This window comes from Larimichthys crocea, chromosome XIV (assembly GCF_000972845.2).
Source record: "Larimichthys crocea isolate SSNF chromosome XIV, L_crocea_2.0, whole genome shotgun sequence".
Lineage (NCBI taxonomy): Eukaryota > Metazoa > Chordata > Actinopteri > Sciaenidae > Larimichthys > Larimichthys crocea.
Window position 1 is genome coordinate 11,415,929 of NC_040024.1, and position 25,793 is coordinate 11,441,721.

Genomic DNA, 25,793 nt, shown 5'->3' on the forward strand with positions numbered 1-25,793 from the left:
AGTCGATTTAATTACTTGTTATATTGTAGATTAACAGTGTCATGTTGTTTAATTTAAACACAAGATTAGAAAACACATCATTTTTATTTCTTTATTAAAATAGCAAACCATTTAAATCCTATTTACATGCTGTATCATTGCATAACATTCATGGATCTCTTCCTGACAAAATGTTCCATATTTAAGTCGTACAGCATCCTCATTTATCCAGTTATTACAGATTTAGGCACACGTTATGTTGTAGAAGTCTATATCTGTGTTAAAACATTACCAAATTGTCAAGATTTGATATTTGTATTAAGTTTGTGTGGAATGATTCAGAGGTGTTAGCGTTTCCTGTGCTTGTGCTTAGTCCTTTAAGCAGCTAGCGAATGGAGAGCATCATCACAAACTCTGAAGAGGAGAGAGAAGACAAAACAGAGCAAGTCAAGTCAGTGCTGACTATGTGACTAAACCACAAAGGGCCAGCGATGTTTAGCACATATGCATAAAATGTGAAACTCACATACATATAACTATTTAACCGTATAAATATGTGGGTACCTGAACTTCTTATTCTCACCTTCAAAGTCGATGTTTCCATCTGCATTAATGTCCAGCTCCTTTAAGATCTCTTCTAGTTCTCCTTTCTTCAGCTTCTCCCCCAGCAGCGACTTGACCGCCTCCTTCATCTCATCCTGGTTGATCTTTCCATCTCCATCAAGGTCAAACTTTTAAAAACAGAGTAAGTGATGAAAATGGGTTCACAGCAGGGGGGACAGGGTTCTTTCACATTGGAAATTTTTGGTAAGTCATAGCAGGAAACATGCAAGGAAACTGCACAAATGAACAGGATGACTTCTGTTAACACTGAGATACAGAGAAGCACAACCTTGCTTAAGTTCTTTTTAGGTCTGATGTATCTGATTGGTGCTGACTGACCTGCACAAAGGCAGATTGGAGCTCTTTGAGTCCCAGCATGTGAGCAGTCTCTCCCATCATCCTGGGTCCCATCAGTTCAACAAAGTCTTCAAAATCCATTAACCCACCCACTGTGAAGAGGAGAGGTGTAAGGGGCCATGACATGGAAAAGAGAAACAGCCAAACAAATGTGTATATTTTTATGTGAAGTGTTCAAATCAGAGAATTTTTGAAAAATAAATTCACAACAATAAAATTTTCATCTTATACTTGCAAACTTAATTCAGTGCATAATGAATAGTTTAACCACGTTCTATATATTTTAAAGGGTATCTCATTAGCTCACTTCTCATCTTGATTTGTTGTACTATCTCTAGCAGCTCCATCTCTGTGGGCATGTATCCCATGGTCCTCATGCATTCAGCCACATCCTTGTAGTTCAGGTATCCATCTTGATCATAGTCAAACTCTTTAAAGGCTTCCTGCATCTCTATAAGAAAGGTAAGAGGTCAGAAAGAGATTGCAATATACAGTACAACTATTCCAGAAGTGGTTTATCAGAGCAAAATGACCCGAAGACAGTACTATACTTTACCATTACTACAACATCACAATCCTAAATCTCCTCTAGTAATAGTAATCTAGTAAGTCTAATAAAGCAGCTGGTTCATTCAAACTCGCTTGCCAGAACTAAAATTAAATCTGTCAATTTGTGACATTTATCTGAATGCACATATATGTAATTGAATTACAGTTTAGATCAAAAGTTTATTTTCTACAAACATTTTGGGTTTTAATCCAGCTCCATATTCCTTTAAATGATTTGTTTTTTATGAATTGGAAAAGAAATAGAGAGACATTGGAATTATAAAACCAAAACAAAGAAACACATTCTTCATAAAGAATGTGTGTTTGGCAGTTACATTAGCAACTGATCGATATTAACACTAATGTGCTTGTTTGATACAATGATTCAATGCTCGAATAATGATTTTGTGGTTTTAAAGATGCAGCTGTTAGCATGTTAACATTAATAACAGTGAGCTGTGGCAGTGACACTTACCATCCAACTCAGCCTGTGCTAATTCTCTGTCCTGCAGAAACAGTAATAAAACACATGTTAAAATATGAATCTATTTTTATAATTAAGGTGATGAACACTGTAAAATACTACCAAAGTATCTTTACACCAACTTTCAATGAAATGCCAGTGTTGCTCTTAATGTCAGATTGTCATTTTAAGCATGGATATTAAAGTTATGCATGTTCAGATGTGAACATAATAAAATGACAGAAGACAGGGTACAATTAATCAGTTTCCATTATTTTGTGCAAGACGACAACATATTATGTACAAAAGGAAAAAGTGAATATTTTCAAGTTGAATCAACCCAGTGTTTGTCATCTGGATAACTCTAACGAAGTGTGGCAGTAAGCCTCAACTAATGAGCCGCTAATACAACAGACACACCAGGCTTAGTTATAGCAGCTTGAAAAAGATCAGGAACAGAACTGTGAGTACACTGCCTGACTCTCACCTCACTTCTGACGCTGATGTCTGACATACCACACCTTTCACTGGTAATGAGCATCTTTTAGAAATCTATGCCTTTAGATCTTAATCATACGAATGATAGATTTGTAAGTGTTGTTGCCAAACCTCTCTTAGCTTATGGCTATCAAAAGATTGTGGTGTTGTTAAATTGTCAGTGATAAAACACACATTTTATTGAATAAAGGTGTTTTTAAATTAGGGAAGAATTGGAGATCTGGTGTTGAAAGAGCTACATGAGGTCAGGTACAGGTCAGGTAAATGTGAAAGTCAGCTACTTACTGGCCCAAAAACACTATCAAGCACAGAGTTGTAGACTTTGTTCATGCTCTCAGTGTTTTTCTTGGATTTCTTTGATGATTTCTTGGGTGTTTCAGAGACGGACTCCGATGTGGAGGCACCATCTTTGCTACAAGGAGGAAAAATCAAACTATGATTAGTAAAGAGGCAAATGCATATCTTACATGGCAAACCCTTCATTATGCAGTAAAATGTCTTCTCAAGTGCTCAATACATATCAGCAGAACTGGCATATGAACTTTCCTGCTACAGACCAGAAACCTTGACCACTTCACATATTTTTCTTGGATTCTATATTTAGTGGTAGGTCAATTAAAGAATACACTCTGGGTATGTGAAAGATGGATGCATCTCGAAAAATTGGATTGCCTGTCATATTCAAATACTGTGAAGATGAATCTAAACTTACCTATCTTTGGATTCAACAGAAGTTGCAGAAGTTGCAGAAGTTGTAGATGTTGTAGATGGTTTCCTCTCTCCTTCCTTGGACATGCTGTGGATAAACAAAGGCAAACACTGTGTATCCAATTGTAACATTCAAACATAAAAACCTTTCTTCAGTGATGAGGAAAGGTTGATGTAGGACTAGAACTGTTTTTTTTTTAATTGTTATTTTGATTTCCCAACTATGTCCAACATCTTGAATATAAATCCAGTCACTTAACTTCAAGTTATTTACCTTAATTCCCTTTCCTAAATGGTGAGAAACAGAAACAATGAGAAGTCGATCAGCACAGTCCTTCTCGTCCCCCTTAAGCAGTGCTCCGCTTGTGTTGTGAATGTTGTGAAAGGTCCTTCCTGTATTTCCTTTTCTTGACCGCCTTTCATCAGAGAGGCTTAACAGGTAATTACCTGGCTAAACATGCAGCCAGCGATTAGAAAGCAAAACGTGGAGCAGCAGTGTGAGGGATGTGACCTTCAGGGGGTCAGTTTCGTGCTGCTTCCAGCCCCAGCTTAAAGTGTTTTCATTTGGAGGACTTTGTGATTGCACTGGGTGTCCGATTGTTGACGATGTTGATTGAAGTATTTGTACTGGCCTTTTGGAGCTGCTCTAGGTGATTTCTTTATTCAGATTGTGTTGGAATAGACTAATGACAGATAAAAAAATGTAAACACAAATAGTTGATCTTCTCCATTCAACTGTTATGGTAAATCTCTCCAATTTGATTGAAAAATTGTAGAAGCAGGTAGCTGTTGGACAATATTCATATATTGTTTAGTCAGCTCACGACGTAGTCTACAAGACAAACTGTTGTTGTCATTTCTAATACTCTGTTACACAAAGTTTGTGTTTAACCCCATCATTTGTTTCAAATAATGCACAAGAAGCCCTATTTAACCTATTATTAATAATTGGTAAGTATGTTTTTTATATGCGCCTACTTTGATTTTTTTTTACACGTCGTTTCCATCAATATTCAGTTTTTAAATGAAGCATTATTTCCAAAACCACATTATTATTATGGTCTGTTTGTCCTGTACTTCCGGTTCACCTGCACGCCGTCGGCGTCACGCACGTGCACGGTGCACATCGTTAGCGGTTTACCTGACGTCACCGCGTGCCGTTACCCGTTAGCTTAGTTATATTAGCAAATATATATCAGCTGTGTCGCATATTTATCAATAACTTCGTGGATTATATCGTGTTTTCTGGAAGAGTTGTTGACGACGTCAATGGCGCCTGTCGGCCCTGAACTTTCCCAGCAGGTGAGTTAACTACAATAAAATATTTACTAACTCGTTTAGATAACAAAGTAACGTGGTTTAAACGTGTCTGTGTCGATATGGTTGCAGTTGAGTTTCATGTTTTTTTCCCGCTAATTGTTTAAACTAGCAACAGTTCACCGCAGGTATTGTCAGCGTCACCTTGCTGACTATGTTATCTACTTTTTAATGGTCTTGTGGACTGTTCTGTTAAGTATCACGCTTCGTTTTAATGTTAAACAGGTGACATTTACAGGAATATAATAGGCCACACATTATGGTATCAATGAACCCACTTTTCTTTTAAGTATTCCGTTTAAGACCACTGAATAGTGAGACTGCGTTAGGCCGCAGTGATGTGTCGGTCGCGAACGATCCGGTTCTTTGAAGTGAACGACGGGAGCCGGCTCCTCGTTGGGAGCCGATTTAGGGAGCCGTTTTTTTTTTCACTTCTGTGCCTCACTGTCTCCTCCCCCTGACACTCTCCCTCATGCCATGCCTGTTATCACACACCTTGACCAATCACCAATCGGCTTTCAATTAAAAAAGTACAGGAAAAAAAAACTAGCGGGGGAAAAAAACTTTTTTTTCTCCACTTTTTTGTGTGAAAGCTGCACGTAATTGGTATAGCAGGGGTGACAGACACACACACACACAGCGGTCGCGGAGGACACGAGACATGACAAGAGGGAGACGAGAGACATTATTTATTACATTATTGCATTATTTTGGGTGAGAAATTAATTAAATAGTTAGTATGTTTTATTTATATAGCACATTTTTACACCGCATGCACTGACCAAAGTGCTTTACAATGTCAAAAATAAAATAAAATATAATAACATTTAAAAATATAAAACAATAATAACAGCAATAATAATAAAATAATATGAATTAATTAATTAATTAAACCAACTAATAAAATGTCAGGAGCCATTTGGGAGCCGAAAGAGCCGGCTCCTTATAGTATGCAGAGCCAAAAGAGCCGAAATTCCCATCACAGGCCGTATTCTGAGGTGTGCGCATGCGCACATGTCTTTCCGTCTGCAGCCGCTGTAGTTGGCGCCACTCTCCGCCAGATGGCGCCAAATCTCGCTATGTGCGGCAGACACGTGACATCGTTTGTGCCGCAGTATTCCTCAGAATAGTTTGTTACGCCGCTGTACGTGCACCTCTGCGGTTACCAAAGGTAAAAACGGAACTCTCGCTTGTTGTGAGACTTGAGGAATAAAACATGTAGATGGTTTATTGGGAGTAAATATTGTTTAGGAAGACTAAAAACCCGGAAGTAGCTTATCACGTGACTCCTACGCAACGCCACAAAGCACGACGGGAAACAAAAACAAGAGCACTAATTCGTTAAATTATGTGCTTTCTGCTTCAGATATAATGTTGTACGACTAGTGAACACGTTTAAAATCATGTGAGCGTCACGTTCTGCCTAAAACTGCGCTGGAGATCTCCGCGGCACCGTCAGGCTGGATTGTATGTAGCTGAATGACCTCCCTCCATCTGCCGTGTACAACTCATACTTACCTGGCAGGGGAGACACCATGATCAAGAAGGTGGTTCACCCAGGGCGAGGCTCAGCCATTGCACTCCGGTTGTGCTGACCCCTGCGAATTCCCCAAATGTGGGAATCTCGACTGCATAATTTCTGGTAGTGGGGGACTGCGTTCGCGCTCTCCCCTGATTGTGTGTGGAAAGTAAAACTCTTGGTAGCTTAGAGCTGCAGCTCACAGTGAGGTGGTTTATATGGAGATAGTATATGTTAGGATGTGCTGTATTATTGAGTTATCTTCACTGATGTTGTGTTACAGCACATTTTGCAGATTGCATTACTATTTAATGAGTGATAGTGACAGTGTTATAACCGTGTTTCCCAGAATTAGTGCCATGTGGGCTGCAACGTGCTTAACGGGATAGAAAAGCGAAATGTGCAGCATGTGTATATATGTGTATATATGTCTATTCCTACATTAAAATCAGATCACAAGCCAAGAAGGCTGAGCACTGTGAGGTTATAGAAGTGTGCTTCTTTGTCCCAGCTTTTTGTCTCGTGTCATTCCAATCTTTCACCACTTGAGGGAGACATTTACTACAAACTGTCGAGCCCGCTTTACCAACATTTCATAGTTATTTGTTCATACCTGATTTCTCAAGAGACTTTTTCTAACAACAACATTTTTAAAACACGTCTTAAGACCCATTTTTATTCCTTGGCTTTTAACCCAGCATGAGACTCTGTTTCTGTTTTTGCTATTATTTTAACATTGTTTTATCTTTTATTATTGTTTTTATATTGTTCTTTGTTTTATATGTCTTATTTCATGTTCTATTTTATGTACAGCACTTTGTGTCAGCTGCAGCTGTTTTTAAAGGGCTTTATAAATAAAGTTTGAGTTGAGAACAGTGACCACGGAAACAGTTCATGGACATCAGTCTGCCGTTCATCTCTGGTGGCACCCAGAAGTGTGTTTGAACTGTGTGTACCATTTGCAGTAGTTTTGGCTGCTGCTGAGACCAGCGTTCGCTCTCTGACTAGGAACAATCGTACACAATAATTTCCTTTTTCCCGGTAGTAGACTCAACCCATCTCACCTCATGCCAATAACAGGACAGACACGACTTCGGCTGAATCCAAAACATTTTATTTATAAAAAGCAAATAACACAAGAGGTCACAGTTTGTAACAACTCATCAGAAAACTACATTAAACAGATTTGTTTGTCATAACATAAATGTGATGAGATACAATTATTGTTTAGTGTCAGTACAAGCTTTCTTTCTGTGCTGTTTTCAGTTTTCCTGATCAAGGACAGTTAAGGTTGTATACAAGTCTGATTAGATTAATGTTTGTTATATTCACTGACTTGAATAATTCTTCAATTTAGTTACCATGTTTTATTTCTATAATTGTTTACAGTATTTGCAGTAGTTGTCTTGTAGAGTTGCACTCGGTCTCCTGGTCAGTACTCAAAGACAGCACGTCGTAACGGGAAAGTTCCATTAACAGCTAGTGTCCAGTGGAATAAAACCAACCAACACAAAGTACATCATGTTCTTATTTTTTTAAGTGAAGTCATGAGGAGTAACAGTCATAAGTCAGTATTTAAAACAATGTAACTTGTCTTTCAGGAAGTTGGTCATTATTGTAATTGCCTTTTACAACTTCCTCCCTTCTCTGATCTCCTTTACTGCTCTTACATCCATGGCCTTTTCTTAGTGATACAACCCCCCCACACACACACCAGCACTCTGTTGTCTTGTTCAATTCCCTTCATACTCTTCATCTAACGGTCTTCCCCACCTCCCTCTCCCCATTTCTCTGACCTTCATCTCACACCCAGACCTTTGCCTTTCCACTACCATCGACTCCATCTCTGCCCCCGCAGCAGCCAGTGCCCAGTCCACGGTGCTGGGTGGCTGGCATGTTCTTGTACACGGCCCGGCTGTACGGGATGAAGCACAGGCCCAGCTGGAGGTGTCGGGCCAGACGGCAGTATGCAGCCAGCGCCAGGACCAGCAGAGGGGTGACCAGGAGGAAGCCCACCACCAGCAGAGCCACGCAGCCTCCGTCAGTCAGCAGGTCTGAGCAGTATGGGGTCGTCCCATGAGGGCGGACCTGGGGAGACGAGGACAAAGATAGTGTTTGGAATGATATAACGGCAGGATGTCGTTGAGCTATGTTTGACATTAAACCAGTGTCACAATTTTTAAAATCTGACCATGGTAGCTTCAGAGAGGAACAGACTTTCTCCTGCTGGTTTGGGTCCTTATTCTGTAAACTGTCTGTATAAATTTGCATTTTATATTCCAATTTTCATGTCAGACAGATTTCAAACTGGGTCCAGTTGTGTGTTTTCACATACTGGTCTACACTTTGTTTGAGTTGTCCTTGTCCAAATAGAACATCAGTGATTTAAATACTGGCTATAGGAAAAAACGGATAAGGATCACAGATGACGTGCTCTGTGTGGTATGTGTGTATGAAGTGAGGACAGAAACCATTTGATAGTCTGTGATATAACACTGTCTCTCTCACACACCCACGAGCTGCATCAGTAACCCGCTAAACTGCATTTTGATGAACGAAATAAATAAATCTTTTATGAACTTTTATAGAGATGACTGAACCATCATTAGCACCTCTGATTCAAAGATGGTGATCAGTTTATACTGTGTGTCAAAGCATGTAGAGCAGTAACACTGGGGGAGCGGGACAGGAGGTAAAAGGGGTCAGGATCAGAGTGTGGGAGGGGAATGGAGAGACAGGAGGGCTGAATCATTCTTATCGGCCCATGAAAGATGAAGTGAACATTTGAGTGCATGAGGGGAGTTCCAAGAGTTAAAAGGTTTGCAGGAATAAAGGGAGCTCAGGGGGAAAGGAGCGTTCATTGGAGTTGAGGGCATATTGACAAGGTAATGGCTAAGATTAAAGGTTAACATTTGCGTTTTTGAAAACCAAGATGAAGCTCCAATAAAGCCACAGTTTTGGTTTGATTCATTGATTGTGCATTGTGCTTAGAAGCTATATAGTTATATAGTGTAATACATTTAGTACAATACATATTAATTGGAAAGTTAGAAATTGTCATTTCCAGATCTTGGAAGTAAAAAAAAAACAAACAAAAACAACTTCCCACCTGGAGAGGGAAGCCTTATGGAGGGAGGGAAGTTGTGAGCAAGTGAGAGAGACGATTTTAAAGCGCAGTACATGATTTTAAAAAGGTGAAGGGTCGAAGGAGGGTGCAAGGGAGCTCTGAGGGCTGGAGTAGTAACAGATAAGACAAGTATGCCCATGTTTGTTTTTACTTGGTGAGGCCTCTTGTATGGCTCCAGATCAGAGCCAGCCTTCATGGAGAAAGCCCTTTTATTACTATGCTTGTTTTTTTTTCTCATGAAAACTTGTGTTGTGTTCGTTTCTGTTCAATGTTGCTTGCTCTTTTCAAAGAACTCTAAATACTGAACCCATCTGTTTTTTTTTTCTGCTTTTCTTCTCTCCTCATTTTTTCTGTTGATTTCTCTCCCTCTCTCCGTCCTCCCAGGTTCTGGTTAATCCCTCTCTAAGCTGCTGTCACATGAGGTCTAATTGTGAGAGAGCAGGAGAACAGAGAGAATCCTGGTCTCTCTGGTCATTAAGGAGGTCGTCGGTCCACAGAAATGCCATCGGTATGCATTCAGAGTCCCTGAACCATGATGACTTTTAAGAGTAGCACAGGATAATGCCTCCTGACTAATGGGGTCAAATAGGTTATTTTGTTTGAATTACATGTCATCTGTTATATTTCATATTACTTGTTCCCTAACAACCAGCTGCCAAGCAGTGTTCAATTTTACTGCTGTGACATCTGGCCTAGACTCCAGACCCCTTTAGCTCACCCATCTCTTCAACATCTAAGAAAACCTCCGACTTATCTGATTACAAAACCTCATCACAGATGGAGCCAAACCCCACCCTAAACCCCAGGCACAACTATGCCAAACTTTTGGATCAAAGTTATAAGATTAGGACTTTGAAATGTTTCATACCCATCCCCCTATTCCACCCATCTTTTATTTAGATGTAGCTTATGTGTGTGTGTGTAAACATCCTTCAACATACACACAGTTCCCACACTCGCTCATCAACCCTCTCCCCCTTTCTTACTGTAGAGTGGCACAGGAAGCCAAACACCACCATGACAATGGCGGGCAATAGGATGGTCCCAAACACCAGTCCAGCGAGGCAGGTGTTGATCGTGGCAATAACCAGGTTCTGAGCTGTCACCAGCACCGAGCAGGCCCAGCAATCCAGAGACCCCCGCAGCTCCAGAGGCGCATCGCTGCCCCCACCACCGCTCTCGGCTGCAGAATAAGGAGGAGGTACGACCACACGTGAAGGCGTTTCTCTGCCTCCGCCCACAGCGGTGGTGGAGGCCAAAGAGTTGGAGTGGTGAAGATGTTGGTGATGATTCATCTGATGATGAATCTGGTGATGATGAGGTGGCAGTTCCTCAGACAGGTCCAAGGCCTGATGGTGGGCCCCCTTCTCTAGAGTACCAGTCATACTCATAGTGAACTGTGGGCAGAAAATGAATGAATCAGAATTCTGCATTTCATTAGAGATGTTTTGAAGCCCCAATTAGCATGTTTGGATAGTGGATGAGTACAGTAGTCTGGTGCCATTGTTACGCAATACTGAACCTAATCAAATTTCACTTTTCAAAGGCTCGATGGCTCTGGGTTCACTCAGAGGTTAGAGGTTTTATCCATCAGGAAGCCCTGTGTAATCCCGGCCGTGAGGTGATGATTATCAGAGAGCTGATTGGTCAAAAGGAAAGGGGCCCATAATTGCTATATGTAGTCTGTGTAGTGAGATGAAGGCTAACTGGCATCAAAGTCTGTTTGTGTCGTGGGTGTTATTTGCACGTGCATTCATGTTTACGTGCTGTCCTGCCTGTGGGCAGCGTTGACAAGGTTTTACAGTCAGGAGATCAAACGTAACCACTGCCAGGATTGAACTATAACAACACATATGATGCTGAACTTGAACCACCTCAGTACATTAACATTTTATATTAGAAACTTCCAGTATTGCTATAATAAAGATAAGAAAGATATGTCATAGACACTTTCGTCAATAAGCAATGGCCTCAGAAGCATAAAATGTTATATGATGTAATATATGATGTGATTATGGCAACACTGGCTGTTGAACTTGCCTTTTGTTTTATAATTGTACATGTTCTATTTTTTAAAGCTCATATTTTCAAACTGGGAGGTCAGGTCCACCACATCATGTCTGCTTTGATCCAAGCTCCTTTTAGTCTGCATTTTATGTGGTACGCAGCTGTGTCTGGTACAGGATATCCTCATTTCTCAGAGGTCAGAAGACAGTGATGCCCCGGCCAGACGAGGGACATCTGTGAGTAACAGAGCCAAGTAAGCTGCCAAAAAAAATACAACAATGGAAAAATCCCAGTAGGGATGACATAGTCAACCTGCCAGTCTTTCCTTTTAGCCAGCATGACAGACAGGTGCTTTTATATTCCTGTTAATTTGAAGATATTTAGCTTTCAATGGGTCATGCATGAGTAAGAGTAATTTGTTCTCTTAAACCATATGATTTACCATGTAGCGTCACTTTTTGGAACAATGCCAGGACCCTCTGGTGTATTGGTGGTGGTGTTTGACAGTTAGTTTAGCTCGCATGAGGTCCAGCATTTCTCTCCCATTAGCTTTGTTTGGATGTTTTTTTTGGGGGTGGGGGGGTAAATGTTCACTTGAAGTTGAAATTGAATGTAAATGGGTTTATTCTGATGATCATTATTGACAGTGGTAGACATTATTTATGATGCTATCCTGGCTGCTTTACTGTTTATTTCCCACGTCTGTCTCCCATTGTTATCTTAAGTGTTGTTTTAAGGTTGAAGGTCACGCAGGAAAGACTGGCAGGAAAGTGTGTATGCGAGATGACTCACACTGCACCCCGAGCTGAAAATACATTTAGGTACTCCACCCGTTTTACTCACAGTTCTTATTATTGTTTGCGCAGCATTTCTTAGAATACCACGTAATGTCATTGTTTGACCCAATTTAAGACCTTCTAAATTAGGGATCATTACACAATGAAGTTAATGTAGACTCCACATGGTGGCATGTAGTTGCCTAACACGTCTTTTTGATTGGTTTTAAACTCTTCGATGTGCAAGTGACCATGTAGATGCTCAGCTAGTCGTTATAAGGTCATGCTTGGATGCTGCAGGGAGATTTTCTATTAGTTATTCTCCTGTCTGAAATGAGCAGTTGCTATAATTAATTCTGTGTTTCAGTATCAGCTACCGTTTGGTCTTTTACCTCCTTGTCACTCTATGAAGACTCCTCAGTGGTTGAGTCACAGTAATATGATGTAAACGTGTCTATGCTGTGCAGCTTCTCTTGTACTCACATGGTGCTGTGGGGCTAGGTGGACCTCTTGCTGTTCGTCCTCCAGATTGTTGCTGCTTTTCTCGCTTCTTGAGACAACTTCAGTCCAGTCAGTCCTCCCCTCGCACGTTCAACAAAGTTTTTCTTTTTATCCCTCCAGCAAACAGGGTTACTCTCCCCTCCTTCCCTTGTGTGAATTTTCTGGAGTTCTGGTGTGTTTTTGGAGGTTCCCTCCTAAAGCCTTATCTAGTTTGTGGTGGTATGTTGGTTTCCTGCAGTTCTGCTCTCCTGCTGGTTCTTCTCCTCCCTATCCAGAGTTGTCAGTGGAGCTGATTACGTCTCAGAGTCTCTGTTTTCTTTCCCACAAGTGGCATCAAATTCCTGTGCCGTTGTGATGGAGTAGTACCACAGAGATGCTCCGTCCTTGGCGGCTAAAAACAACTGAACTCCCAGTTGCGGTGGTCTTTTGTCTTAAGTATGTCAAACTTCTGTCTGTCCTCCCACCTCTTCCCCCCCATCTGACTGAGTCTGCAGTGCTGTCTCTCCTTCCCTCCCTCCTCTCACTCTCCCTGAATCCCACTCTGTCTCTCCACCCACCAGGCTTATCAGCCCCCCTGCCTTTCTCCAACATCTCCTCTCAGCACATGCATTCCACCTCTCATATCCAGGACATGTTACACCTCCCTTAACCCTGTTCCCTGCTGCAGTGGGGGCTGGGTGTTGTGTGTTGGGGGTCAGAGTGAGGCGGCTTGCCTGATAAGTTGAGGTTCAGGAGAGCAGAAAATGAGGGGGAAGGGCAGCAGAGACGGACTTGTGTGTTAAGAGTAATAGAGAAGAGGTACCACGGTGCTGAACACATGCAGGTCATTTTATCTACAGTTGTATGAGTTCAGATGTGCTGCTTTAGTGTTGAGCGTTGAACAAGCTGGAGCAGAATTTATTTTTACAGCAATCTTCAAAAAAAAAAAAATGTACAATTGATGAAAGAATTGACTTTTTCTTTAAATGTATGAATTTTTTCCTTCATTTATAGTGCTGTTTTTAAAGATTGCTGTGCGCTTTGTTTTTCTCAAGCGTGAATCTTCCCCTGGTTTACGTGAGATGGTTGTGTTTATATGATATCCAGGGATAATTGGTCTGTAGAAAATCCCAGTTAAGGTTTGTCAGCGGCCTTTTATATCTTGTCATTTGACATTTGTCAGTGTTTAATGTAACAGAGAGGTTCTTGGTACTTGTATCCACTCTGAGTAATATGTAGAAAATGGTGATATTTAAGTCCAACATCTGCCCGAAACTTTGGAACTTCATCTGTTAGCTTTGAAGAACAGCGCCCTCTTCCAGTCACACGCTGTAGTGCAGCGTGCAGTGTGCATCATGTGTTTTGATGCAGCTGTGTTAAATACAGATTCACTGAGCTTCGAACCTCCATTATACAGTTATTTTCTTCTCTTTTGAAGAAATGAATGTCCAGTGCTGGAACAAGAATAAAGAGTGTTTTGGTTTGTTTTTAGTGATAGAGATTTATCAAGACAATCCAGCAGATTCTGCAGGATGTCCGCAGAGGCTGCTCCTGTCTTGTTTGTTCCCAGTAAATATAAGAATGTACAAAATGCACTAAATGAATCAATGCAAATATGTAGTACATATACTATTACACCTTTTGAATAACAGTTATTCATTCCTGTAGGGAAATTAGTGTAAATCTTCACCTGTGGAACTGAAAAAGTTTCACTTAATGAAATCTAAAGCAGAGGAAACAGTGTTTCCTCCTCTTGAAGGACATCGTCTCTAAATGCTGCGTCACCTCGCTGCTCTGAAAACATCCTGTCAGAACGTCACTAAACATCGAGCTTTGAAGGGGGACACATCTGTGTCGAGGTGAAGTAGTTGATTTAGGACTGAGTAACAAGATGAGTCCATCACTTCATAAATCTTCATTATTATTTATTATTATTAATCGTGTGGTTGGGAGTGGATTTTGTCGAGGATAAGAGACCACGTGTTTCAAACGTCAGGTTCAGTCAGATGAGCAGCAGAGGGCCTTGTGGCGGTTATGTGAAGTAAAGATATGAGGTGTTGTGACGTAGTATGCGTTCAAGATCAGGAGATGTGATTTTGATAAAAGCTTGGATTCTCAGGAATACAGGATCAGAAAGAGAAGAACAAAGCTACTGAGGAAGGCAGTAATCAGTTCAATGATAAAAGATCAGAGCATAAGCGAAGTAATTAGTCTGATGCTGATTTTCCACCCTTTTTCCTCTTCTTTGAGCTGGTGGTGTTTATTTACTTGCAGCCCTTCAGTGTGCATACCGTCCTTTTATTTTTGTTTTACAGTGTGTAGTAGATATAGGCCTAAAATAACAGTATGATGTTCACATGCTGCACGTTGGTTTCAAGTAAAGGGTGAGGAACTCGCATGTCTGTCATTAGATGATTTTTATCATTTCTTTGTTGACATCGCAGTCTTTGAAATTGCGATGTACTGTCGCAGTCAAGAGTTCAGCTCTCCTTCGGGGGACTTGTCATTACAGATAAAATTGTTCCTGTGTAATCTTTCCTCTCATGTTCAACAAGAGCAGCATAAACAAACTTCAAAGTTTTGTCCATCATGATTTCCCGACATAGTTGTGATTGGACCGCTGGAGTATTTTGTCTTTGCTGGAGCGTTAATCCTCATCATCACCTGACTGCAGCAGGGTGGACGGATGGATGGACGGACGGAGGTTGTCTTCCTGTGTGGTTTGAAGCAGGATTTCCTTCAGTCTGTCCAGCAATGCTCTGTCCCTCTGCTGGCCTCTAACTTGACCTGAGGACACAGTGACCTGCCAATGCTCTCTTATCTCTGGAGTTTCAGTCTCAAAAGCGGCAGACCTTTTAGGACATGCACAAGAGGAAACGTAAATATTCATGATTTACACACATTTATTCTTTCTTTTATGTGCAGGGAAGTTAGCCTTCTTTTGTTTCAGTTAAAAAAACCATCAGAAACAAATATTTAAAACTGTATTTGTACTGGCTGCATTTGTTTTGCTTTAGAAGTAACTTGAGGAGACATTGGTTACTGCCTTTTTTGCTTCAGACCACTGAAGTAGCTTCTTTTTGAGAAGCATGAACTATGCATGAATATAAATATTGACAAGTTTATATTTGGAATTACAGAAGTTATTTGTTTAAATAATTCTCTGAAACATTTTCAAGAAAATGGAGGTCTTGTTTAGAAACTAGAATGGATACGGAGTTCCTTCTAATGGGGAGCGGCTTCTTTGATGTGTAGTTACTTGATAAATGTGCATACTATAGTATCTTTCCATGTGATCACCTTTCATCAAGGCATATTGTGCCTTTCTGGCAAATTTGACAAATTTTGTTTGTTTGAAAGAAAATGAGAGCTAGAGTCTATATCGGACTACAGTCAGGTGGATGCTATATGAGAACAGGACAAGGTAAAACATGTAGTGCATGTTTTTATCTTGTAGAGGACATGTGTATGGCCATGGTTCTTTCTCTGACCATTCTACACTTAATAAGTGTCAAAAACACACTCCTTCATACTGTACAATTCAGGTACAGCATATAGGAATAAAGATGTGTTGTGCAACACAGTTTACACACTGAGACTGAGCAGTGGCTAGTCATAAATGTGATCTTGAAAGTGATACTGATCATTGCTTTTAGTGTATAAAAGTGTCGTTTGACTTATCAGTAAGGAAACTGAAGTCGGTGCAGTCTTGTTAGTGCTCCTGCTATTTCCTGTTCTGCTGTCTGTGAGTTTTGTCGCAAGTACAATCTCCTTCCTTAGTTTATCCTGGATGCTGATGTCTAAATGGAAATTTTTTCTATCAACTTCAGCCTTATTTTTTCACACGCATTTCTAACAATAGCAAGCTCAAGTTGAGGACGTGAGTGACAAAGCTGTGCCAAACATTTGTCACAGTCAGGATATGACTTGTTATTGTAGGCATGGAGGGTAAATGGATTTAAGGTGGGCTGTGAGTTGCCTACCAAAGGTGGAAAGTGTGTAGTTAGTATGAAGTGGAAAAAAGTTTCTCCTTTGGGAATGGAGGGAGCAAACAAGTGCATGTTTAAGGCCTTGTGTGCTGCTTGTGTTGGTCCTAAACACTTTGACAGCTAAAGATCAACATTAGAAACATTTCTGAGGCTCTACTTTGAGTGATGTATCATGCAGAGTAATGTGACACTGAAAATATGATGCAAGGGTAACATGAAAATAGACAAACTGTTACTTTGTCAGTTTGCTTTATTGGGTAATTGTGTGCAAATCAGTGAGAACTGTTTGTCATTCTGAATTTTCACATTCATGTATATATTATAATTTGTGCTGTATGCATAATGCTAACGTCTAGGTCCCAACATATCAGATGAGAGCAGTTAAAACTTCTGTTTTGTTCATAATTTACATGGTGCGATGAGAGAAGTAGAGTTCAGTCTGATCAAATCAACTGTTATAGCATCCAGCATAAATCAAAAGGACCTCCTTTATTTTATGTTCCTTAATTTGTCTTTGTTGACGTCGGGCTTAAGAGGAACTCGAGTGGTGTATCTTATTTGTTCATGTTACTGGCAGACTGTGGTGAACCTCTGTGGTAGGTATGCTGTGATCAAGCAAGTCATTTAAACAAAAATTCAGACAAATGCTTTTCACTTCTGCATTTATCAAAAAGCGTTTATTATTAATAGTCATAGTAATGTCACACAAATTCACAAGTGTTTAAGACATGTCTGGCTCAGTTTGGTGTGTGTGTCTGCAAGTATGTCTGTGTGAATTCTCTAAACAGTGCAGTTATAAATAAATGACCACAAAGAGAAGGAAAGGGGTAAGGTAATATTGCAACAGGAAAAATAGAATTCTCATTTTAAGAAGACAAACAGAAAAAAAGGTTGTTCAAAGAGAACATTTAGCACCATCTATCCCGTTATCATATTCAACAGATATCATAAAATCATTAAATTCTCGTCTAAAAGCCCCCTACATAATAAAAAAAAAATTAACATTTCATTTCTTGTTTTTTTCCTTAATGAGCATACAAACACAGCATTCCATTAGTCATCTTCTCTACGTGAGCAGTGTGCCTATCGTCTACAGGAAAGGTGGCGTTATATTCAAGATAAAGATATCATTTAATATATATCAGGAGAAAAAGGCAGGAGTCGTGAGAGGCAAGCACCAGAGAAACAGCAGCCTCCACTCCTGTGGACACACAACCCCCACATTTCAGTTCTTACAGAGCAGTCGGTCACTATAAAAAATAAAGAAGAAAAACGCAAACTTGTACAACCCTATTAAAAAAGGGAGAACGTTGATATCCAATAAATAGAGAAAACATTTTAAATTAAATGTACAATGCCAAAAAAAATCCAGGAAATACTAATTCTGCATATTGAAACAAAAACAATCAGAGGTACAACACACAAACACCAGATGACAATGATTTTTTTTCTTTCATTTTTAAAGAGTTCATACAGAGATGGAAGAAATGAACAAAAACACCTGATGATGTGTCAACTGAATCTCCAGAGGAAATAAAAGTATAATTCATACAAACACAAGATTTACAACACATACAAGAATCTGAAAGACAAAATGAAATCCCCCCCAAAACAACCAATGTTGTTGAAACCCGTATGTTTTGAAGCATTCCAAACATTTGTATTTTTTAAAATTCTTAATGCTTTAGAAAAATGTTCATATCTCTATTATTAGTATTTTTCATTTTCTCTCTTTTCTAAATACAAGGCCAATGTGGTATATATCTAGGCTGATCTAGTTTAGAAAAAAACAAAACAATAAATTATTTTAAAAAAGACAGCACCCCACAAAAATTGCAAACAGCATGTACAAATTTCAGTATTCAAGACGACAACAACAGAAAAAAGTTCTCTCTGGTACTGACAGAAACATGCCATTGAAACCATAAACTACCCTCCACAGTTTGTTCAATGGCAGCACCAACTGCCCCCTGGTTCTCAACTTCACGGTTGCCAGGGTTTCTGTTTGAAAGCACCATCTGAGTAAACTGGTATGTTATTGGCGGCTTGGTATTTCTTTTTGTAAACAGTAATGATGAGTAAACGTATTCAACTGGCTGTTCGGCAAGTATTAGCAGTAGTAGTAGCAAAAATGATCTTTAAATAATGAAAGGGTAAGTTGAAAACCAAAGTGAAACTGTGTCTTTTGTCCTGGCTTGCAGGAGTTTTGGTTATGGCTGAGGAGACGCAGGAGGGCTCTGTCACCGGGAGGAGGCCTGGTGAGACAAGACACACAGAGGTCAATAACTGAATGAAAGCCAAATGTTTCATTAACAGATATTTTTATTTCAGGCTAGAAAAGAACATTCTTCTCTTGGAGGTAAATGGCACAAAAGAAGACAGCAGCCATTTGGGAATACTGAATAGAGGTATGTGTCTGCTTACCAAGCTGAAGGAGTCGTATGTGTTCATGAGTTCCTCTATGCGGTACTGCTCCAGCACCACTACGTTGTTCAGGTTGGGGCTACGCTGACGTGCGCAGTCCTCACAGTGAACCACATACGTCTTCCTGCTGTTGCTCTCACTTGTCACAAACAACAAATCGAACACCTCCACCTGTGACAGAGGAGAGAACAGGTTAAAAAATATATCAACATGGTTGCATTGCAAGGAATTATGTGAACAAGTGATAAGAAAAAGTTCTGACTACACCAAATTTCTAAAAGAAATAATCAATACTAAATCTGTGGTTTGAATATCACAAAGTCAACATACACTGTAGGTTACTGCAATTAAACTAAATACGTGCAAGTTAGCAGTAGTAGTCTAAAACAGCCTTGTATCCTATCATGGTAGTCACTTTAAAGACTGTTGTTTGGAATATTCTTTAATTCTGATCCACTGTCAACAAAACCTGAACATTTTACACAGTGAGAAAGTTGACGGCCATAGAAATGGTTAGAAAATGCTCTCTTGCATATTGTAATGTTATTTTTCTGGCAGCTTTTCCTACTTGGTGTAGAATAATGCACTTAGTTGCTAGTTTATTGGGTACCTTTAACTAAAGCCAGTGAAGTTTAATACATTGAATCCTACGTTCAGTTTTGGGGAGGTGTTAGTGTGTCTAAGTGTTACTTTGTGGTGACTGTTGATTTTCTTCACTCCGTTTGTCAATGAAGGTGTCATGTAAAGCATGACAAAGTTGAATCAACACTTGTACCTTTCCTGGATGTAGGATCTATTGCAGGACTGTTTTAAATAAGTATGACATTTTTTCATGGTTAATGACTTCTAGCTACTCACGTCACACTCGTTGCAGTAGTAGGCAGGCTCGTCCTTGACCCGACTCTGGTAGGAAAGCTTCTTGCCATCAGCCACCAGTTGGTCCCGCAGGATCTGGATGTGCTTTATGGACTGCAGCAGGCAGTGTCTGTCAGAAAGATGAACATACAATCATTAATATTATATCGCCATCAACTGTTTAATCTGCAAATTTGGATTTCTTTATGTATCATTACAACTTTACAAATGCAATAAATCATTTCATTAAGGCTATAATGTTCATGTGGATTCAGTGCTTTTGACTGAAGACATTTTGTTCCCTATCATTTGAGTCCTTACAGTGTTACACACTACAAATCAAACTTCAGTTTGTCTGTACTCACTTAATCATCTTGTAAGTGTCTGGGTCGCTGATCTTGACAGTGCGGGCCACATTCCAGGACACGTGAATCATGGGAACGATGGATTTGACCTTCTTGACTTCGTTCCACTCGAACCTCTCCAGGGCCAGCTGGTACTGATAGGCTGCACATAAAACAGCATTGAATAAATCAAAGACTGTCTTACTAAATATTATTATTTCTATGTGGTCACTAGATGGTATACTCCTTACCATTGAGAGGTCCGACATTCCAGGCGATGTTATTGCACCAGCCAACGGCCTGAACCCAGTGAACAGTTCCAGCGTTGATCCACACTAAATCTCCAGGCCGCTGGATGAAGCGGTACACAGGGATGTTGGCGTTGTAGAGGTCCTCCAACACCGGCCACCAGGATCCTGTCAGGTAGTCCACTCCATGCCTTAGCACGTAAGAGAGAAAAAGTTGTTAAATAAACCTTTACACGGCTACTTGCAATTATTTTTGGTATAATGGTACATCAGATTTGTCTCCGTCTACTCACTTTTCACAGAAGTCACTGATGGCCTGCCAGTAGTTCTCATGGACAGAGAACCACTCGCAGTCTCCAGGGCCGATGTTGATGTTTACCGAACAAAAGTTGTTATTCTCCTGGTGACCTGTTGAATAAGGACAGAATATGTTTCATTTAGAATTAAATAGATCTTAATCTACGTAGTAATTTGTGTTGTGTGTTGTTTAACTCCAGACACAAAGGAGCATCATACCTGGTGTTCGGCTTCCTGGAACCTTCATGTAGAGTTGGACACTGTTCATGCCGAGGATGGTGTGTCCGACATGGCTCAACATGTTTCCACTGGATGCTACACGCATAAATGCTGGCAGCTTTTGCAACTCTTGAAGCTGGGGCTTCCACCTGAACAGAAACCGCAGGTCAAAACTATCAACTTTTGTCTTTTGTCGTGTATGAGAATTGGCTGTATTGAGAAATAAGTGAAGGGAGCTTTAGCTGCAGTATTGAGACATGGCCACTAGAGGGCAAGCACATAGTGCAAACCACTATTGTTTATGGCGATATACTAAAGTTGCTTACCTCTTAGGATCTGACAGATCAATATTGGTGCCAAATTTAATTATCTTCCCCACTGCTTTCTGCTCAGCACTGAGGGAAAACAAAACAGCGAGGTATTAATACAAATTCCAAGACACTCAAGTGTTTTATCTGTTGACGGTTATCGTAGACAACTGGACTTGCTTAGTTCATTAAAGATGTTTCACCTCTCATCCAAGAGGCTTCTTCAGATCATGTTTACAAGAAACGAAGCAAGTCCAGTTGGCTACTATGACTTGGATGACTGAGATCTTCACACTCAAGTTGTTAAGAAAACTCTTAACACTATTCTTACCTGCTACTTTCTTTAGAACTGTCCTTGCTGGGAGTATCAGAGCTGTTGGATGGTTTCTTATCCTTCTCATCATCATCATCCTCCTCCTCATCGCTGCCTTTCTCCTCCTGAAGACACAGATGACATGGTCATCAACTGGTTCACAGCACAAAATGTAGAGACATGACAAAACCAACCAGCAGTGTACAAAACTAGAGAAAACGGTAGAACATATACCTGCAGGCTCTCTTGGAAGCTGGAGGCCTGGTACTGGGCGTACTTTGCAATGGTGGTGTGGGAGCGGCTGCTCTCACAGGGCCATGTCTGACCTGTCCCAGTAGGATCCCAATTCTCATCAGCAGGCTGCTGCACCTGAGTCCGAACTTCCACTGCCTGCTCTGCATTGGCTTCCACCAGTGACTTTGTAGAAAACAGCCCCAGGTCTAGAAACAATGAGAGGGAACATTAGGCACACACTTTTAAGACATGTATAATATACCTAATTGCTTTAGACTGTGGAGCAGCAATGATGGTCTGTGACTAATGAGCTGAAATGTTAGGCAAGAGTATTTTTAGTATCTAGATGCCTAGATTCTCATGTTCTATGACCCAGACATATAAGGAGAGCTTACCAGTTTTGCATAAAGTAAATTGTTAAGTCACTGAGTGTAAACTTACTGAGCCTGAGCGATCCAGCCAGGCCTCTGATGACAGTAACAGGATTCTTGGCGTCTGTACAGAACTGCAGCAGCACAGGGGAGAAGGCATCCCGCTTACTCTCCAACTACAGAAAAGAAAAAACACATCAGCACAGAAACCATCTCTGCTCATTTGTCTTCATGCACAGTGAATCACCACAAGAGGGCAGCACGTGTTACAGATTGTCTTCAGTGTACATGACATTAATTTATGTTCTCCTTTAATGTATTATTTGTGTACTTTCTGATTAAGCATTAAAGTTGGTTGATTTATAATATTCCTGGCTGTTTATTTACTATCATGTATAATAATGAATAAAATGTTTGTTTCCCATAAGTGCTAAAATGAAATGCCAAAGACAAAGAAAGTTTTTGTGTGTATGAAATGCAATGGACAGTGACGTACGTAGATGCTGGGTGTAGGAGGGTTGAGTTTCTCTCTAGAAATGGGTTCCTCTGGGGTCATGGTGGGCTTTACAGAGAAGGCTGGGAGCAAGTAGGACTCTCTGAACTTCCCTTTCACTCTGGCTCCCCTAGAACAGAAAAGAACACGTTGACAGATGCAAAAATACAAAACATACATGCTACCTCACAGCTCATGATCTAAAATGCTTCTATGTGGCTCAGAAATGTCTGACAGGTAGTTTAGACTGTATGTAAAAAAGTTCTAATCTAAAATCCATGAATCCCTAAGTTATGCAGGCTTTGTGAAATTTCACATTAAATATATTTTTAGGAATCTTCCACAGTGGCTTACTTGCAAGACCTGATGATTTCACTGGCAGTGTTCTTGATGCTGATTTCCTCTAGTGGGATCCTCTTTTCCTCCACCTCAGAGGCAATGAATGTCTCCCTGTCCCCGCTTTCCACCTTGATCAGGCGAATCTTCAGCTCCTTGGGTGGCCCATCTGACAGTGCTTTCAGTTTCAAGAAGTCCGTTGAACCCAATGAAGAACCAGATTCAGAGCCCATTGTGTGCTCAGAAGAACATTCTGCATGCTCCCCTTCACTGGTGGAGTTGGCACTGGAGGCCTCCTTGCGTTTCTTCTTATCTGTGTCATAATGACTCCGATTCTTGTCAGATCCCTCCTTGCTCTGGAGGTTGAGATCACCAAGTATTCTGCGATCTTTTTTCTCCTTATGGCTCTTGCCATCCTTGTGCCGCTTGTGCCTGGAACTGGAATGAGTGGAAGATGATGATGAAGAAGAGGAGGAGGAGGATGAGGCCATCTCATCTCTCTTTTCTCTATGCTTCTTCTTTTCTTTCCTGTCTTCATGCTTCCTGCTGCTACTGTGGCTGTGACCATGCTTCCTCTTCTTCTCTTTCTCCCTCTCTCTATCTCTGTTTCTGTCTTTATCTCTGTGTTCTTTTACTTTCTCAGATTTATGTCTGTCCTCCACTTTGACATGGCTGTCGGGTTTATCAGGCAAGTTCTTGTTAGGAAGTGACTGTCGACTAAGCATAACCTCACAGCTCTTGCCCAGCTCTGCTAGAGAAGACTCAGAGATCGTTGTCAGCAGTTGCTCCTCCTTGACCACCTTGAGAGGATTTATCATAGGGCGACTCTCTTTTTTGCTAGAGTTTATTCTTTCCTTTGTTGTTTCTTCATCTCTCCAGACATCAGCATCCTCTATTTTCAGTTTCTTGTCTTCTAGTAGAGGAGGAGAAGACTTGAAAGGTGGCACAGCTGGACTGAATGGTGGATTGGTTGAATCGGATGTGGGAGAATTACCTTGCTGCTGGCGGCAGATGTCAGGGCCCAGTGACAGTGAAGAGGAATATTTGACACCAACCAGTGCTGATGGAGGTGGTCTTCCAAAAGGCCCTCCACGGTAAGCATACTTCTGGCTCTCTAAGACTGTTGCCAGGGACTTGAACATGCTATTTACACCTGTTTGGTGGAGGTGGGGTCTCTGGGGTGGTGGAGAACAAGATGGTGTCTCAGAATCCTCTTCATCGTCCTCCTCATCGACCTCACTTTTAATTTGCTCAGGGAGGCCATAAAGTTTAGCCAGGTCACTGTGGCGGTAATTGGTGTTCTCTACTACCATTCCCATGTCCATTGACTGTTTGGGGTTAAGAGGGACATTTGGAGAGGGTTTAAGGTAATCCTCATCCTCCTCATTCAGAGAAGATGTACGGCTGCAAGGGGATGCCAGAGAGCCTTGGCGGCTGAGCACAGGAGGGCTAGCATGCTGATTGGATCCAAAGTCTTCCTGGTTGGGCTGATGCTTCGTTGCTGGAATGAGGTCTGGGGCACACAGGTAGCTCTTGATAGGCTGGACACTAGGAGAAAAGTTATCAAGAAGACCGGTGGATCCAGTCTTTTCACTGTTATACATCTCCTCTTCCTTTTTAATAGATTCATCCAGCATGGCCATAATGTTAGCCAGGCCATCAGGCAGCAATGTGGACATCTCAGAGGGCTCTTCCTCAAACTGAGCACTGTCAGAGTCAGAGGCGCAGCTGCCAGCATTTTCCAAACCTCCTCCTGTCCCCTGCTTGTTGAGGATTCCCCTTCTGGAGGTGGAGGTGGAGGATAAAGGTGGTGGTGGAAGGTTTTCTCTGGGAAAAGCCTGATACAATTTGGGGGGCTCTCTAAGTGCCAAGCTAGGGAGAGAGTGTTGGCTGCTGTCTCTCTCCCTAGCCGAGTCTTTGGATTGGTTGGGTGCAGCTTGCATTGCCGGGGGCTTGGGGTATACCGACTGATTCATCCCTGAGGTACTGTTTGTTGATGAGGGAATGAAAGTCGTTCCGCCGTTGTTGCTCCACATCTCTCTCTGTCTCTGCTTTTCTCTGGCATACTCTGTCTGAGGTGTAAGAGGAGGCGGACGCAGCCTTTCTGCAGGAGTAGTGGTGGTGGATGTTTGGCCACCACGGCTTAGCCAAGGGTAGGGGGGTGAAGCCTGGGAGTTGGGTGGCGATGGACCTGAAGGAGGTGCAGCAACAGAAGACAGGCGAGGTGGTGGGGGTGTTGGGGAAGAGTGGCTGGAGAGCAGTCTTTCCAAATTTTCAATAGCAGTTTGCTCTTTGCCTTTTGCACTGCGTAATTCCTCCTCCGCCTTTAGCTCCATCCTCTTTTTCTCCTCCTCTTTCCTCTCCAACTCTTTTTGTTTTCTCTTTTCATCCTCCTGCCTCTCCAGTTCTCTCTTCTTTCTCTCCTGCTCCTGTCTTTCTGCCTCTCTCTTCTTCCTCTCCTCTTGCCGCTCCCACTCTCTCCTCTTCTTTTCTCGCTCCTTCTTCTCCCATTCTTTTTTTTTCCTCTCTTCTTCCTGCCTCTCCCATTCTCTCTTTTTCCTCTCCTCCTCCAGCCTCTCGGTTTCTCTCCTCCTCCTCTCCTCTTCTTGCCTTCTCTTTCTCTCCTGCTCCTGTCTCTCCCATTCTCTCCTTCTCCTCTCCTCCTCCTGTCTATCCAGATCTCTTTTTTTCCTCTCTTCCTCCTTTTCCAGCTCTTTCCTCTTCCTCTCCTCTTCCCGCTTTTGTCTCATCTCCCATTCTTTCTTCCGTCTCTCTTCTTCTTTCATTTTTCTCTCGCGTTCCTCTCTGTCCCTCTTCTTCCTTTCTTCAGCTTGCATGTGACCCTCTAGCTCTGCATCAAGCTTGTCTAGAGCCTCTTCGATGGATGGAGTGACAGAGGTTGGAGCTGGTGGACGAATCTGGGGCTGAGAATACACCTGTGTTAAGACAGTTTGCGGCTGATGACGCAGTCCGGAGGAC

The 25,793-nt window shown here is 41.4% G+C and overlaps 3 protein-coding genes and 1 non-coding gene across 4 annotated transcripts; 1 reads left to right on the top strand and 3 right to left on the bottom strand.

Moving 5' to 3' along the window:
- Positions 1–129: 129 nt before the first annotated feature.
- LOC104925198 (calcium-binding protein 2) lies at positions 130–4,856 on the bottom strand. Its single transcript, XM_010738769.3, has 9 exons — positions 4,753–4,856; positions 3,432–3,840; positions 3,162–3,245; positions 2,735–2,861; positions 1,964–1,994; positions 1,247–1,390; positions 922–1,031; positions 563–710; positions 130–393 (listed from the first exon to the last, which is right to left on the bottom strand). Exons 3-9 carry the CDS (start codon positions 3,242–3,244, stop codon positions 365–367), a joined length of 672 nt encoding a protein of 223 aa, XP_010737071.1. The 5' UTR covers position 3,245; positions 3,432–3,840; positions 4,753–4,856; the 3' UTR covers positions 130–364.
- A 1,128-nt stretch (positions 4,857–5,984) lies between these two features.
- Positions 5,985–6,148, top strand: LOC113747674 (U1 spliceosomal RNA). The gene has a single exon (XR_003463772.1). It is a non-coding gene; the product is annotated as a U1 spliceosomal RNA (small nuclear RNA).
- Positions 6,149–6,875: 727 nt separating this feature from the next.
- Positions 6,876–12,920, bottom strand: tmem88b (transmembrane protein 88 b). The gene is made up of 3 exons (XM_010738767.3): positions 12,387–12,920; positions 10,107–10,517; positions 6,876–8,081 (listed from the first exon to the last, which is right to left on the bottom strand). Exons 2-3 carry the CDS (start codon positions 10,509–10,511, stop codon positions 7,797–7,799), a joined length of 690 nt encoding a protein of 229 aa, XP_010737069.2. The 5' UTR covers positions 10,512–10,517; positions 12,387–12,920; the 3' UTR covers positions 6,876–7,796.
- A 4,107-nt stretch (positions 12,921–17,027) lies between these two features.
- Positions 17,028–25,254, bottom strand: kdm6ba (lysine (K)-specific demethylase 6B, a). Its single transcript, XM_019267910.2, has 13 exons — positions 22,833–25,254; positions 22,482–22,608; positions 22,056–22,161; positions 21,615–21,820; positions 21,399–21,505; positions 21,086–21,154; positions 20,760–20,908; positions 20,537–20,651; positions 20,247–20,434; positions 20,017–20,158; positions 19,655–19,781; positions 18,797–18,967; positions 17,028–18,627 (listed from the first exon to the last, which is right to left on the bottom strand). Exons 1-13 carry the CDS (start codon positions 25,148–25,150, stop codon positions 18,613–18,615), a joined length of 3,840 nt encoding a protein of 1,279 aa, XP_019123455.2. The 5' UTR covers positions 25,151–25,254; the 3' UTR covers positions 17,028–18,612.
- Between the last annotated feature and the right edge of the window lie 539 nt (positions 25,255–25,793).